Source organism: Peromyscus maniculatus, chromosome 22, assembly GCF_049852395.1.
Source record: "Peromyscus maniculatus bairdii isolate BWxNUB_F1_BW_parent chromosome 22, HU_Pman_BW_mat_3.1, whole genome shotgun sequence".
Classification (NCBI taxonomy): Eukaryota; Metazoa; Chordata; class Mammalia; order Rodentia; family Cricetidae; genus Peromyscus; species Peromyscus maniculatus.
This window is the reverse complement of record NC_134873.1, coordinates 5372549-5389939: the sequence shown is the minus strand read 5'-3', so window position 1 is coordinate 5389939 and position 17391 is coordinate 5372549. Positions and strand designations below refer to the sequence as shown.

Below are 17391 nucleotides of genomic sequence, written 5' to 3'. Positions count from 1 at the left end.
TTGACACACTGAAATGCAGAGAACTTATAGGCAGGAAGAACATGAATAGGAGGCTGGGCATGATGGTACACTCCTCTAATCCCTGCACTCATGACACAGAGGCCAGCTGCTCTCTGTGAGTTCAAGGACAATCTGGTCTCAATTTATTTGGTGCATGGGGAAAGGCAAGAAACTGGTTGCCACAGCAGAAGTGTGGAGGTCCAAGGATAATTTATAGGAGTTGTTTCTATCCTCCCACCATTTCAATCTCAGGGTTCAATTGGACTTGTCAGTCATGCTGGCAAGTGCCTTTATCAGATTAGTCCTCTCAGTGGCCCTTAGATGTATGCTTTGACTGTAAATATATTAGCATTAATATAAACACATACATGCCCACACACCAAAAAAAAAAAAGAAAGAAAGAAAACAAACAAATGAAATTGAAACCATACAGAAGCACACCAGTGCCAGCAGATCACTCTGCATGCAGGCATAATGACCCGAGATCCATCCCAGAAAATACAACTGCCAGTAAACTGCTTGACTACAACCCATGTGTTGAAGCAAAACTCAGGGAAAGATCATTGAACATCATCCCCTTTGTACTTCCAGCAATGACACTCAGATCCACTGATCACATGACAAAACTCAAGCAGACCCAATGAAACTGAGCAAAACAGAGTAAAACACTTTTCTCCTAGTCTGTTTTTTTTTCAGTTAGGTAAAAGAGAATATGTTTATTGGAAAAGCAAATAAAGCAAATATTATAAAATCTGGTTACACACTCATCACTTCATCTTCCTCTCCAGAGCACACCAGAAAACTCTGTTTCCTAGATGTCTTTGCACTGAGATTGAGGGAAATCAGACTAGGCTGTGAGTAGAAGTCATGTTTAGTCCTGGACACTACACACCCTGGGTTTCCATCTTCCTCCTTGAAGGTTGTGGTCCCCACATAGCAGCAGCAACAAGAGAGCAAAGGGTCTGGAGTCCTCTGCCCAGAGCTCCAAAACCTGGAGCAAACTATGATATAGACAAAACGTAAACTTTGCTTGTTCTCTCCGGGCTTATTTGTTTTTACAGCACAGCTTATCTTGAACATATAGAGAAATCACCCTGAATGCAATGAGACAAATGAATGTATGGAATACAGAAATGAAGTTGGAGAGGCACAAGCAAGAAGCTCTCAACTGAAGTATTTATAATTGGTGTTCAATATTAGCATCTTTTTATATGTGTCAATCATTTCATTTCAGAGAGGCCCTCTTCCAGCCTCTCCTTTCTCTGCACTCTGACAAGCCAGAACCTTCTCCGAATTCTTATTAGGTTATAAACAAACTCCTTTACAAGTAACACAATATACTGAACTCTTAGAACATTTTTTAAATGAATAAATGAAGATTTCTTTTTGAGATTGTGGTATGTTTTTCTAAGCTTTGGTTAATTAAAAAAAACAATTTTGGTGAAACTTTTCACTGCCAAAGCGTCAGTACACTGAATAATTTTATGTATTTACTTATTTTTTGCAGTCTAGAGATTTATGTCTTCCCTGGGTTCTGGAATATTGTCTTAGTATATCTTTCACACATTCCCCTCCCCCATATGACTATTCTTTCCATTTGGAACACCAATTATAAATACTTCAGACTAGTCTGTTTTTAATGTTGGTATACATAGTTTAAAGGAACACAGCACAGGGTATTTTGTTTCAGAAGTCGGCTTCATTTGAAAAAAAAAATGTACGTATGGTGCTCACACACACTTCACATACACAACCAAACAAAAGAGTTAAGTTTCAAATCCGAGAAAGTTCTTCCTCTTGCAGAAAAGCAAGAAACAGCTTTTCTCAGATAGTGAGATCTCCACTTTAAAGAACATCAAAAGTGCAATGAACCTGTCTACTTTTGAGGTAATAACTGATAGCTGCAAAGAAAAAGAAATATTTACTGGTAATTCCCACTAATTTGACATGTAACCTATTTGCTTGTGAGAGGAATGATGTCTCTGTGTTCCTATGTCTGCAGTATTTCAAATAGTGTCAGAGAAGAGGAAGCCAGCCCGGCCCATTTCTTCATCTCCTTCATATCCCCCTTCTGGGAGCCCACAAGCTAATCACCCTCTAAGGCACTAGTTCTCAACCTTCCTAGGGCTGTGACCATCTGATGACCTTCCTCATGTTGTGGTGAACCTGAACAGGAAATTATTTTCCTTTCTACTTCATAACTGTTATTATCCTAGTGTTATGAATTATAATGTCAGTATGTATGTACTCCAAAGTTCTTAGGTGACCTTTCTGAATGAGAGTCTTATGATTGCCTAATGGATCACTACCCTCCGGTTGACAACCACTGTCTTAATGTGTATGTGATATTATATTAGGCCTTTATCAGCTTAGCCCTCTCACTTATATTTTGACAAAAAATATTTTTACACTAATACACACAAGAAAAAAACTGCACACTCACTTCATCACATGCTGAGTACTTCCCTTGCTAGCCTAAGTACCTTGGTTCCCATCCATAACTAACGGCAAGCATCTCACGTACACAATCCCAGCAGACCTTTATCCATATAGGAGGCTGAGAGTAGAACAACTGTGAATCCTATAAGCCAGCCAGAGTAGAACACACAAATCAGCAGAAACAGTAAAAGACCCTGTCTCACCGAATAACAGGGAGAATCCCTCCTGTGGGGTTATACTTTGGCCTTCACATATGTACACATGCACAAACACACACACACACACACACACACACACACACACACACACACACACACACACAACACATTCACACACACATACACACACTAGTATTGTACAAACAAGCATAGAACTGCATGCACACAAGCCTGCACACACCCTATTGGTAAATAATTTTTAGAATCATGTGAAATTATCTACTCTGGTAAATAAATGGTCTGTATAAACTCATTAGTACTCCTGTTGTAAAACAGTTCAGGAAAATACCTTTAGGGTCTTCTCACTCATTTTCAGTGTTTCTGTTTTTCTTGTGGCATGTGTCCCGGAAAACTATCCTTGTACCATGTGGCCTATGCATTCCCTTTTTATAACTGACTTAAGCATACTTAGTTAATGAGGAAGAAGCAATGAATGAAACATGTGACATATGAAAATGTGTCCTGGGGGCTGGAAAGATGGCTCAGTGGTAAAGGGCACTGACTGCTCTTCCAGAGGACATGGGTTCAATTCCCAGCACCCACATGGCAGCTCACAACTGTCTGTAACTCTAAGATCTGAACCTTTACATAGACATACATGCAGGCAAAAGCACCAATGCAAATAAAATATAAATAAATAAATTATAACAAAAGAAAGAAAAAGAAGATGTGTCTAAGTCTGATAAGTATTACATGCTTTGATGGGTCCAATTCTCAATGAAACCACTGAACCAAAAATTTTCACATGATTCATTTGAAGTGTTGAGACATATAATGTTTAGACCAATAATGCTTCTGAAGCTTTAATCGTCTCTGTGTTATGTTGACGATGCTGGGTAAGTTTTCGAATGTGTGAGTTTTTCACATAAGTAGCAAATACCTCCTCAACCCTGATACCAAAAGGTAAAAGTAGACTGCTAAATTAGGTATGTCACTGAGATGTCATGAATGACAAAGACCTGGAGTCATTATTTGTTGTGGAATAAAAGTCAGTGAGGGTTTCCATCTGTCAAGCAGCATCAAATACATTTTCAAAACTCATACTTCATAAATGTACCTGATTAAATCAACTGGTCTTCTTTGTATACTATCTAAGCCAACACTATGGAATTGCCTCGCCTGTTTTTGGCATAATCCTCTGGGTAACACCCCTTCAGTGCTTCTAATGTATCCTTCAGGCTTTGTTCATGTCACTCATACTGTAATTAGATGATGGTTCTATTACTTTCTATTGCCATGCCCAAGGCAACTTCTAGAAGGAAGGGTTTGTTTGGAGTGGGGCTTATGGTTCCAATGGGATGCATACAGTTCCATCACCATCATAGTTCAGGCAGGCAGGCATGGTGCTGGAGCAGCAGCTGAGAGCTACAGCTGACTCACACAAGAAACAGAGAGCTCCCTGGAAATAGCACAAGTCTTCTGAAACCTCAAGGTGAACGAACAATGACACAACTCCTCTGAAAAGGCCACACCTCCTAATCCTCCCCCAGATAGTTCCACCAACTGGTGGCCAAGCATTCAAATATATGAGCCCATGGGGGCTGTTCTCACTCAAGCCTCCAGAGAGGTGCTGGGGCAGGCCATTATAGCTATCCTCCATGTATAACAATAGCCATAGTTAAGGAGTAAGAACTTGGAAGGCATCTCCCAGAATCCTTACTTGCAGCTCCACAGCTCCCCTCTGCTCTGGGTAGTGACACATTTTGCTCATGCATTTCAAAATCACCCTCACTGTTCTGCTGTCCCAGGAACCTAATGAGCAATTGTGAAAGGTTGTGGGGAAAGCATTAATGCAGTGCAGAAGAGAGAGGTTCCTTTTGTTCCCAAAGCTCCTCATTGTCACATCTTCTTAATCTGGCCAGAATGCAAAATCCCAGTCATACAGACAGGAAAGGACACATTTTGTCCTTTCTTTTTACAACTTCCCATTATACAGAGAATGACAGTGTCAGGTAGTAAAGACAAGAGGGAAAGAAGGCATAAAGCTGAGCAGGTCCCCTTTTAAATTTCCCAAAACTCTGGGCCTTTTACTCAAACAGAAAGGAAGCAGAAGGTACTGAATATCAATGGCTGTTGTGATAAAATTAGACTGAGAAAAGAAACATTTGGGGGCTATAAATCAAGACCCTGACATTAACAGATAAGTCTTAAAATGAATAAAATCAGTGAAAATGTTAATGAAAACTAACGTCTCACATTTTCCTTAAAGGTTGAAAAGAAGGCACCTTGTGATCCCCATATGACCGTTTGGCACAATTTGGTCCATTTACCACCTACATGGGATGGAGAAGGAGTTGACCCGGTTGATAATAAAAAAGGTGCGCATTCAGCCCAGGACACTGTTCTGGATCCCACAATTATTTAGGTATTTGCACTGGGCATGCAAGGGGAGACGATATGCTGACCCTGAGCCTGCTCTTGGTCACCACACTAGTGACACCATGGACCCTTTTCAAACACTGACCCAGTTCTTGAAGCGTGTCTTAGAGCAGAACACAAGTGTAGTAGATTCACTACTGATCGGGAATCTTCTCTTGTTCATGTGCCATGTGACACTCCAGAACCTACACAGGGTGGCAACAAAATTTTTGGTTCTGTAAATACAGCTGACCACACCAGCTATACAATGAACACCTCTATTAAATCTATTCCTCCTCTGGCAGAAGACATGCTGCTGCTCCTGATAACATCAGTAATGTGGTTCCTGGTATCAATTATGATGATGATAAGACACATAAGCAATATAGCATTCCGCAGACAAAGTCATTCAAGAGATTATAGGAACCAAAACATTGGACAAGGTGAGACCACAGAAATGGTTTAAAATAGATGAAGATTTTTGTAGTAGAAATCTAATTTTTTGGGCACTAGTATGTAAGATTAATAAATTGCATGCTTTATATAGAACTTTTAGGCATTTTCTAGCACCAGAAAAAAATTGATTCTTTTTTTCCCAATAATATTAAAAATATATCACATAAAAATAACAGTTTAGTCCAACGAAAGTGCCCAAGTAAAGCTGGTAGGTTCACAGTTGTCTCCTATTCTGGAACGAGGGAATTTCTTTCACTCCTAATGTGAACGTTGTGTTTTTCTGAATGGCTAAGCAGAGATATATAACTGTTAAATATTAGTTTCTATTTTTCTGTGTGCATACATTTTGACTTATGAGTATAGCATCTTCTTAGAAACAAATATTTCAGAAGAAGCAATATCTGAGAATAGAACCAACAAAATGAGGCTCCACCTTCTCACACCTTCTCAAACACAATACTAATGTCACTACATAAGATTCTACTGATGATGCCACTGCTACTGCTGATCCCGACGATGTCACCAGTGATGTTCTTGATGATGCAACTGATAGTTCTTTCTTTTCTTTTTAGTTGCTACGGAAGCTGATAATTCTCTGAAAGAATACAACAAATGACAATCTGTCAGGAAGATTTTATATAAAATAGACATGATTAACTATTTTCTGACAGAAGACATAGTATATATTGAATTCTGTATATGTTTGAAATATTTTCCCATTAAAATGCATTATGCAAATATTTTAAGCTGTTTCTTGGTATTGTACAAACTAATCACCTGACCTCTCAGTGATATGTTTAAGGGGAAAGATTTTTATTATAGATACCAGAGTTTGAACAGAGTGATCTGGAATGTCCAAAGCAGAAGCAGATGTTGGCTGAACATAGTCCATAGTCCGTAGTCCATAGTCAGCCAACTGGACCTGGCTAATGTTAGAAGCAGAAGCAGCCAGAGAGGCAGAGAGAGAGAATGAGACAGAGGAGGAGACAGAGAGAGGGAGAGGAACATGGAGATAGGAGGAGAGAGAGACACAAAGAGAGAGATTTATAAAGAGACTGAGAAGGTGTGAGAAGGGATGCTTCTGAACTAGAGGGAGTTTAGGGTAGGGGAGGAGGGGAGAGGACCTAAAATACTAGCATAGACTTTGAAATGCATAACAAGTATTTGTGACACTGAAGGAGCCTGGAGGCTAGCATGGGCGGCATTATGGTAATATGCACCACAGGCAGCCATTCATAAGGGAAATGACACCTTTGGGTAGAGATTCACAAGTTTTTGAGGAATGTGGACTTCTATCTACCTTCCCAGTAATCCTCTTAAAGTCCAGGTTGAGCCCATTTCCAGATATCTGGGCCTGGCCTTGGAGTTTTGGGAATTGCAGTTTTCTTTGGACATAACAGGCATCAATGAATTTTACTGGATTTTCCAAGTCACAAATCAGCCTTGTTGAGGTTTACATATTCAAACTGCTCAAACACAAGTAAAAACACCCACAAAATGTCATATTGTCCTTAACATCCATAGGGGTCAAGTGTGGTTGCTTACTTGCATTTCCTTTTCCTTTAATTTGATGCTACAAGCTGCAAAAATATACAAAGTAGGATTTCAGCTGATGATGACAAAGCTAATACCTGGAAAAAGCCAAGGGCCTTCCAGAGGTCAAGCTGAGGTTCAAGGAGCCATGCTAATATTTGGCTTTTGATTATCAGCCTTTTCCTGCTATGAGTTTCTTGTGTGCTATTGTAGCTTTTCCATCATTTATTGGGCACCATTTCCCCTCTACTAAAGAAATATTTAGATAACCTCATGCACTGACAGCTATGCACAGCCAGAACCCCAGTTCAAGTCTCCCTGTAATTATCATCACTGGCAGCATCTGGCCAGGTCCATCACCAGATGGAGGAAAGTACCTTATCAGAGATACCTCTGTACTCTCTAAGAACAGACTTAAGCATCCAGACTACCCCTTTGAGAAGGCCTGGCAGATGTGCCAATTAAGCTTAACTTCCTCCTTTCCCAAAACTTACCTCTAATTCCACATCTCCCTTTAACTATCACCAGAGGAATCACAGGTTGCCTAGTAACCAAGCACACTTTCCCCCACCCTGCAGAAAAAACAGGAGATAGCTTGGACAGATAAGAGCCACAGGAAAAAAGAAGACAGTTTTATTTTCTCCCATTGACCTAGCAACTTATAGATTCTTAACATTTTCTGCCAATCATGTTTAAGATTATAGTTGAGCACATTAAATCCCTCTTCTTAGATGTTACCTGAATTTAGCCCTTAGTTAATTCATTTCCCCATTAGTCACTTTCCTTTTGGGTTGCAAATGATCATTAACAATTACTGCCCCTCTATATGATTCTTATCACCCCTCCATTTGACCCAGGAAGCCTGGCTTTGCAGTGCCAAAAGATTACTGCTTGTAAGTGTATATATACTGGGACTCCCAGGGCACAGGAGGACCAAGGAGAAGATTTGGAAGAATAAATGACTGGACTAAGAGCTCTGTGTGCTGAGATTCTATTTCACAAATAATCCTTGCCATTAATATTTCTCTCTCCTGAGCCCCTGGGGTATATAATATTAAGGCTGGTCCCTCTAATACTATACAAGAAATTTTATGACATCCCATCCCCAGCACACATTAACTGCACAAAATCCCTCACTGAGGGGTGGGGCTTATGAGTTCCTCACTGTGTATGAAGGTGTCCTGGACACCCTTTTACAGATATCATCTACAACCTCTGGGGTTATAAGACATGGAACAAAGTTTGGGCCTACATATAAAGTCTGGTGAATGTCTGAAATGATGGACAGTGCCAGCTCCTGAGGGAGGATGAGGCAGTTATTGAAGTAAAACCATCCATCCTTTGTCTGCATGACCCCAATTTTCAGGAGCTTGTCAGTCTCCTCTGGTTGATAACAGGGCTGGTAGGAGAGTACCAAAAACAAAATATATTCTGTTGATCCAGAGGTGCTGGAGGCCTGTCGGTGGGCTACTGAGTTTGCCTTAGCATTGACTAAGTCCACTGGGTCCTTAGAGGACTGGTTTCCCCTGCAGTGAATTACGGCTACTTCTCCAGTGAGCTGGAGGGCCTCCGATAGCTTGGCGATAAGGGGACCATTAACTATGGGAGTGCCCTTGGTAGTGAGGAAGTCCCTTTCCCTCCAAAGGACAAATGGGAATGTGTAGCTAGAGTTTTCCTGCCTTGCCCACAGTCAGGACAAATCTTTGTCACCCTCTAGTCCCACAGCCACTCAGACCCAACCAAGTAAACACAGAGACTTATATTGCATACAAACTGTATGGGCATGGCAGGCTTCTTGCTAACTGTTCTTATAGCTTAAATTAATCCATTTCCATAAATCTATACCTTGCCACGTGCCTGGTGGCTTACCGGTGTCTTCACATGCTGCTGGTCATGGCGGAGGCTGGCAGTGTCTCCCTGCCTCAGCCTCCCGCTTCCCAGAATTCTCCTCTCTCCTTGTTCCACCTACTTCCTGCCTGGCCACTGGCCATCAGTGTTTTACTTATTGACCAATCAGAGCAATTTGACATACAGTCTGTGGGAGCCCCTTCTCAGGTTCCTCGTGGCTTTACCCAGCAGGGCCAAATAGAGGATGATCAGGACCACGGGCCTGAGTGCAGGTGTCTGAGATGGTCTGCACTTGGCTGTGCTGGGGTAGAGGGTCTTTTGCTCCACCCCTTGGCGTCTCTATAAAAACACTGGGCCAGAGACATTCGGGGCCTGTTGGAATAGGTTCCAGGCCCTCTCGAGGCTATCCTTTATTTTCTATCAGTTTATCTCCGCAAGATTCTCTGCTATAAATCCTTCTATCTAATATTTCCTGCTGATTGCACTCAAGAAAACTCTGGGAAGATGTGGGGGTGGTGGGTAAATGCCCCACAAAAGTCCATCCCACAGCAGGTATGGGATATTAAAAAGGCATATTTAGAGTCAGCATATATGTTAGCTCATTGACCCTTGGCTTCTTGGAGTGCTCTATTGAAAGTCCTTAATTTGGCTTTTTGTGAAGATGTCCCCTTTGGCAGGTGGGTCACTTCAAATGTTTTAGTGGAAGTGATCACTGCATATGCTGACTGGTGGTTTCTTGATCTGTCTATAAGAGAGCTTCTCTCAACAAAGATGATAAGTTGGGTGTTTGCAAGGGGTTGATGTAAGAGATCAGGCCAGGATAAACATAAGACCTCTACAGCCTCTGAGCAGGAGTGAGAGGAATTACCAGAGGAAGAAGGGACAGAGAGGAGGCTTGCAGCGTTTAGGGCAAGGATGAAGGTCAAGATAATTAGGGGGCTTTCTAGAAACAGTAAGTGAAAGACTTGGACCTGTGATTGCCCAAAGAGGATGAGAGAGGTGTGCCTCATAATGTCTGAGAGGCAGTGGGTGGAGTATACCAGGATTGACTGGTACAGGGTACAGGGTGTGGAAAATGACAAATTTCAGAAAATGTGTCAAAACCTGGTCAATTTCAAGTTTTACAGAAAACGGTAATGTAGCCAGAAATTTTCCTGTGTTCTGCCCAGTCTTGCAGCCACTAGGTCCTAAGTAAACACGCAGAGGCTTATATTAATTACAAACCAAATGGCCTATGGCTCAGGCTTCTTGCTAGCTAACTCTTACAACTTAACTCAACCCATTCAAATTAAGCTGTTTGCCATGTGTCTTTGTGGCATTACCTGTGTTCCATTATATCTTGCTCCCCTGGCAATGCTCATCATCCCTCTGACTCCACCTTTCTTCTTTTTGTTTCTTTGCTTGGATTCCCTACCTGGGTCTATTCTTCTTTGCCATAGGGCATAGTGGATTCTTTATTAACCAATGGCAGCAACATGTATTCACGGCATACAGAAAGACCGCCCCACAGACCTTTCCCTTTTCTGTCTAATCAAAAGGAAAATTTTTTTCATTTTATCTTAGTAAAATTACATATAAGAAAACAGTTATCAAGCAAGAATTACAGTTACAATATCTAGTCTATTTGGCAAAATTAAAGAAAATATTCTATCATTTATCCTATATTTGTGAGTTTAAAGTTTCATATCTAATTTACCTTTTATCCTAAACAAGGAAAACTGTTATTATAACTATCTAGTCTTTAAAAACTCCCTCAAAGACCTCAGAAGAATATAATATTATCTTGAGTAAATGGGAAGTGCATTGTAAGCAACTTCCAAAATTCTAGAAATAACAGAGACATCTGGCTGTCTGGACAGTCACCCAAAGTTCCTCTGTATCATTGGGGAATGTGTCTTCAGCCCACAGGCCTAAGAAACTCTGGCATACTTTTCAGTGAAGCAGGAAATTTCAAGGACTTGTCTGCCTAATTGCAAAGTTCATCATTCACTTTCCTGTGTTCTGCAGAATGTCTCACAGTTTCTTCTGCAAAGCATGATCCTGGAGGATCATCCCTCCTTGTTTTGGCAAAGTTCAGTGGTCACTTTCCTATGGGTCCTGCATGTGCAATTTATACAACATACTCTCAAGCACTTCAGGCAAGAGCAGTTTCTTGCCCCAGTCTTTTCCATATTATAAGCAAATTCCATAATGAGTTTCATAAAAATGCCCATCATCCTCTTTGAAGTAATTGATGCTGCCAAGAACAGACATGTCTCACTGTCCTCAAAAGTCTAAGTTCTTAAAATATTTTAAATGCCATGTTTTGTAAGTTTTGAAGTGTTTGAAGATTGCCTATGTGATTGAAATATGTTTGCATACCTATCAAACCTAACATGAATATAAGTTTGATTATTATAAATGACTATTAATTTATATTTCTTAACAATACATTATATTTTTAAATGAACTCTAAAATCATAATACCTTAAACAAGAGTAGAAATATACATATAGTATAACAAAATTAACATTAAATTTACATCAATAAGCCCAAATTCATACTAATGTAAAATATCTAAGACTAGTTCTTGGTTTTTTGGATTAAAGTAGATTCTATAATCTACTCTTTTATCTTATCATTTCTCTATCATATCTTCTCTTCTCCTTTTAGAAAGAGATCTCTCAATTTAACTCTTTTGTTTAGCCTTTTTTTAAACTATGACCAATAACAGTTTGTAAGCAACTCCCCTTAAATGAAAATAAATATTTACAATTTTTGTAATATTTGGGCATAGTTTTGAAATTTGGGCATAGTTTTCTATACTATTTCCTGCTGATTGGGGCCACTGGTAACTTTATGTGGATCATGAGTCAATTTAGAATTATAGTCAAGTCCTGAGTGGAATAGTCTGTGAGTCTTCATCATCTCAGCCAGTTGCCTTGAAGCTGTTCTGGATATTGAATCATCTGAAGACCTCTCAAGGGGTCTTCCCTTATGGAACCATATTAACTTGGAAGGAATTCACAGCTCCTCATCTTCTGTGGAAACAAAAGCAGAGCTCTTTTCCAAAGCAACATATCCTTAGACCCAAATTTTTAAGTTAAGATACCTTTAAAATACACATATTGGTTTAACTTTGTAACCTCTACAATCAAATGACTCTTTGCAGTTAAAAAACATCCCAAAGACAATGCAATATTATACAGTATGCAGACTCTGTATAATTTCCATCTTTACATGGCTTTTTTTTTAATTTTTTTTTTTCGGTTTTTCGAGACAGGGTTTCTCTGTGTAGCTTTGCGCCTTTCCTGGAAGTCACTTGGTAGCCCAGGCTGGCCTCGAACTCACAGAGATCCGCCTGCCTCTGCCTCCCAAGTCCTGGGATTAAAGGCATGCGCCACCACTGCCCGGCTTAAAATTTTTTTAAAGGACTTTTTCTACCGTTTTTTTTTTCTCTCCCAAGTTTACCTATATTTTTAAACACACTGTTACCTACTTGGAGGATTTTCCCATCTGAATCTGTTTTATTTTGTACTTTTAATTCTTTCCTTACTGGAAGAATTTTTAAATCGCTAAGCTGCACATCTTTAACTGCTGGTTCTGCCCCATTCAGCTTTTCAACAAGGCACGACAATGAGTTAAGCTTACCTCCCCAATTCCGGGAAGCAGTATGTGTAGAGCTGTGTCCTTAAGTCTGCAGCTGTGCTCTCAAGCCCACAGGGAGGGGCTAGGAGAATCCTCACTCTATCATGACCTGTGGGAGAGACTGTGGAAATCCACCATGCTATGGCAGCATGGTGGACAGGTCCATTTCTGAGCTGCTGATGGCATGAGATTGTAAGACTAGGAAGCCCAGTGTGCCTTTGTTTTTGTGTGTTCAGAATCTATTTTAAGCTTTCTCAAGTCTGTGTGAATTCACGACAGATAGTAGGTGCCATTTGTAAACAGAATAATCTTTCCTGCCCACCAAAACCCAAATAATCAGTCAGAGGCTTAATATTAATTACAAATCAAATGGGCTATGGCTCAGGCTTCTTGCTAGCTAACTCTTACAACTTAACTCAACCCATTCAAATTAAGCTGTTTGCCATGTGTCTTTGTGGCATTACCTGTCTTCCATTACATCTTGCTCCCCTGGCAGTGCTCATCATCCCTCTGACTCCACTTTTCTTCTCCTTGTCTTTCTGCTTGGATTCCCCATCTGGCTCCATGCTGTAGATGGAGAATTTCTCTCCAGCTCCCAACAAGTCCCGTCAGTCCCTGAGCCTGCTTATAAAATAAACACATAGACTCTTACATTATTTGAACTGCTTGGCCATTAGCTCAGGCCTATCATTGTCTAGATCTTATTCTTATATTTAGCCCATTTCTATTAATCTATACTTTGCCACGTGGCTCGTGGCTTATTGGTACCTTACATTTTTCTTGTGTTTGTGGCAGCTCCAAGCAGTCTCTCCCTTCCCTTCCTGTTTTCTCAATTCTCCTCTCTGTTAGTCCTGCCTATACTTCCTGTCTGGCTACTGGCCAATCACTTTTTATTTATACAGAGTGATATCCACAGCACTTCCCCTTTACTTCATTTTCAAAAAGGAAGTTTTTGACATTAACATAGTAAAATTGCATATAACAAAAGAATTATCAAGCAAGAATTACAGTTACAATATTAAAGAAGATATTCTACCTATCTTATATTTGTGAGGTTAAGGTTTTATATCTAACTTATTTTTTATCATAACTAAGGAAAATTGTAACTCTCTAGCTTCAACTACATCAAAGACCTCAGAAGGATATAATATTACCTGAGAGATGGGAGGATGGAAGAAACTATCGGGAATCTTGCAGGGTAGACAGAGACAGCTGACAGCCTGGACAATCACGTCATGTTCCTTTGTTAAGTTGGGGCATCTGTCTTTAGTCCACAGGCTAGAATCTCTTGGTCATTTTTTTCAGTGTCCTGTAAAATTTCTAGGAGTTTTCTCTGTGAAGCAGGCACCTGAAGGACCATTTTGTCAAGCAAAGTTCAGTGGTCATCTTTCTATGGGTCCTTTATGTCCAGTTGATCAAGGAGTCCAGGCAAGAACAGTTTCTTGCCCAAATGGCTATTTTTGCCAAGGAGAAGATAAATTCCATATGGAGTGTTTTCAATGCCCATCCTCCTCTCTGAAGTAAATCCAGTACTGTCAGGAGCAGACATGTCTCACTGTCCAGAAAGTGTACAGTTTTAAAAATATTTTAAACGCCATATTCTGTAGGTCTTTGACATATTTGAAGATTACCTATCTATGTGAAATATATCTATGTATACCTAGAAGACTTAGCTAACATGGCTACAAGTATGATTATCATAGATGACTATTAATTTGTTTGTCTAAACTATCCATTACAACCTAAATGAGTTACATAAACATAATACCTCAAACAAAAATAGAAATATATATATACAGTATAACAAAATTAACTTTAAATTTGTATCAATGAACTAAAATCTATACCAATGTAAAATATTTCAAACAAGTTGCTCTTTAAAATTAGGTTCATTAATTTACCCTTTCATCCTATCATATCTATATCATATCTCCTTTTCTTCTTTAGAAAGAGATCACATTTATAATGAACCTGATTTAAATAAAAATATTGGTTTTCTCCTGTCCCACACCAGAGGGCTCTTCTGAAATAGGACAAAAGAATCTTTTAACCTTTTATTTTAGGAATATGTTTGGGTTTAGAGAAGGAATGAGCCAATTCCATCTCCAAAGTAGTCATGGTATATTTGAGAATTTGGGGGCATAGGTTCTCTTACTACTTCCTGCTAGAGTTGTAGTAAATTGTAGCTAGAGTTTTCCTGCCTGGCCCACAGTCAGGACAAATCTCTCCCACCCACCAGTCCCACAGCCGATCAGACCCAACCAAGTAAACACAGAGACTTATATTGCTTACAAATTGTATGGCCATGGCAGGCTTCTTGCTAACTGTTCTTATATCTTAAATTAACCCATTTCTATAAATCTATACTTTGCTACATGGCTCATGGCTTACCGGTATCTTCACATGCGGCTTGTCATGGTGGCAGCTGGCAGTGTCTCTGACTCAGCCATCCACTTCCCAGAATTCTTCTCCTCCTTGTCCCACCTATACTTCCTCCTGACTGACTACTGGACAATCAGTGTTTTATTTACTAACCAATCAGAGCAACACATTTGCCATACAGAACATCCCACAGCAGAAAATTTTAGGATTATGGGTAGTCCATGAGGGTGTATCATCTGAGCCAGTTGCCTTGAAATGGTTCTGGATGTTGGATCATCTGGGCCATGGCATCATCAGAGACTTTTCAGGTGGTCTTGGCTGGTCAAACCTGTTATATCTTAATCTGAAAGAAATTCATAGCCTCTGGCTTTCTGTGGAAACAAAAGCAGATCCTCCTTTCCAATGCAACATATTCTTACATCCAAATTTTGAAGTCAAGGTACCTTTAAAGTATACATTTTTGCATAACTCAACAGCTTTTACAATCAAATGTTTTTCTTTAGTTACCAATATCAACGACAACATAATCCAGATTCTCTGTGTGATAGTCAGCTTTATGTGGCTTATTACCGTTACTATTTCATTAAAAACTTTATATTTTAAACTATTTGTTTATGTAACTCTGTATAATCCTTTTTCTCACTCTTTCAAGCCTACCTACATCAGTCTTATGGTGAACCTATTGCTTGAAACTGCAGCATTCTAAGACAGAAATGGCATTATTGCTGCTTGCTCTGCCCAATTCAGCTTCCCAATATGGGGGTGGTACATTTTCCACCAGCTCTGGGAGCCATCAACTCTCAGAAATAGTGGGTCTATGCTTTTATCAAAGCAGTGTGTAGCCTAGAAACCTCTTTTTGTTTTGTACTAGCAAAGGCTAAATCTACCACGCAACTTGATGTGCCACTGAAGAGGCCTCATTCCCACCAAACTGCAGGTGGAGAGCACACACCAGGAACCCGACTTAGTAGATAGTAGCTCAAACACTCAGGTTGCCTCTAACTTGAAAGAGACAAGTAGGAACAGTTTTTAGCTCTGTTTTAGAATCTTTTTACTCAGGTTTTAGGTGGAAACTCTTGCCAACATGTTGGGCACCATTTGTAGCTTGAGAATTTCTCTCCAGCTCCCACCAAATCCAGCCAGTTCCAGAGCCCACTTATAAAATATACGCACAGACTCTTACATTATTTAAACTGCTTGGCCATTAGGTCAGGCCTATCATTGTCTAGCTCTTACTCGTATATTTAGCCATTTCTATTAATCTATCCCTTGCCACATGGCTCATGGCTTATTAGTACCATATATTTTTCTTGTCCTGAAGGGGGCTCCAGGCAGTCTCTCCCTTCCCTTCTTGTTTCTTCAATTCTGCTCTCTTAGTCCTGCCTATACTTCCTGTCTAGCTACTGGCCAATCAGTGTTTATTTATACAGAGCGATATCCACAGCACTATGCTGCCTTGCCATAAGACATAGCAGCTTCTTTGTTAACCAATGGTAGCAACACATATTCACAGCATACAGAAAGACAACCCCACAACACGAGAATGAGCTTATTTTGACCTTGCTACAAGATGGCTTTTAATCTTAAGATGAAGTCAGGTTGGCCCATCACTTAACCACAGATGAAGAGTCTATTACCCCCTTTTTGTATCTTTCTCGAGTTGAAAGACAAATCCTCATGGCTAATGCTTCCAGGTTCTTCTGCTTGCTGGGGCTGAAATATTGCCTTTTCCTTGAATTCAATTTGCATAAGCTTTCTCTTGTTTAGGTCTAGGAAAGCCCTCAGTCCTTTTCATTTCACAGGTTTCAGGATTAGCTGAATAACATCTTGCGCTGAGGTCACCACTCCCTTTCTTCCATTTAACACTGTGCTTTACTTTTAACTTTTAATCTCCATGAGCACAAGAATTGGCCCCAACATTACATTTTTCTGGTACTTCTTTTCTCCTCAAATGGTACATTTTGTATTTCTCCTTATCCTGTTTGCTACTTTTTAATTGTGGATCTACATTAGAATGATAACTAATAACCATATGATCTGGAAAGTTCCCTCTCTATCTCTCTCTGTGTCTCTCTCTGTGTCTCTTTCTGTCTTTCTCTGTCTCTCTCTCTCTGTGTCTCCTCTCTCTGTCTCTCTCTCTCTCCCTCCAAACTCCACTCCCTCATGGAGTCTCTAACAAATAAAGGTGCCCAGAAAGCCCAGTTCTGCTTTCTTAATGACTACTGCAACTTCCTCCCTTATTTCTGCCAGATGCCAAAGTCCCTGACACACTTGGGCACAAATTCCATTTGTGGCAGACATGTCATCACCCCTTGCCTACAACCTATAAAGTTTCCCTGCTTTTGTATGTAGGTGTGCTTCCTCTGGCCTCAATCTCTGGAACTGGAGAACTTGCCCAGATGTTGCTTTGCTCAAGTAAACATGTTATACTTTTTCAATTTGGCTTGATCTGACTTTCTATGTTGGCAGAGAAACCTATTATGGGGAGGGGGCAGAAAATCTATTACTTAGGACAAGGACAAAAAGCAAC

The 17391-nt window shown here is 40.1% G+C and overlaps 1 protein-coding gene across 1 annotated transcript in view; it reads left to right on the top strand.

Moving 5' to 3' along the window:
- The window catches only part of LOC143270238 (uncharacterized), a 139992-nt gene extending 133781 nt beyond the window's left edge, over nt 1-6211 (top strand). Inside the window, exons 6-7 of the mRNA XM_076559436.1 lie at nt 4867-4975; nt 6044-6211. Coding sequence (XP_076415551.1) covers nt 4867-4975; nt 6044-6087 — 153 coding nt within the window. The 3' untranslated portion in view covers nt 6088-6211. The remainder of the gene's footprint in view (nt 1-4866; nt 4976-6043) is intronic.
- Nucleotides 6212-17391: the final 11180 nt, after the last annotated feature.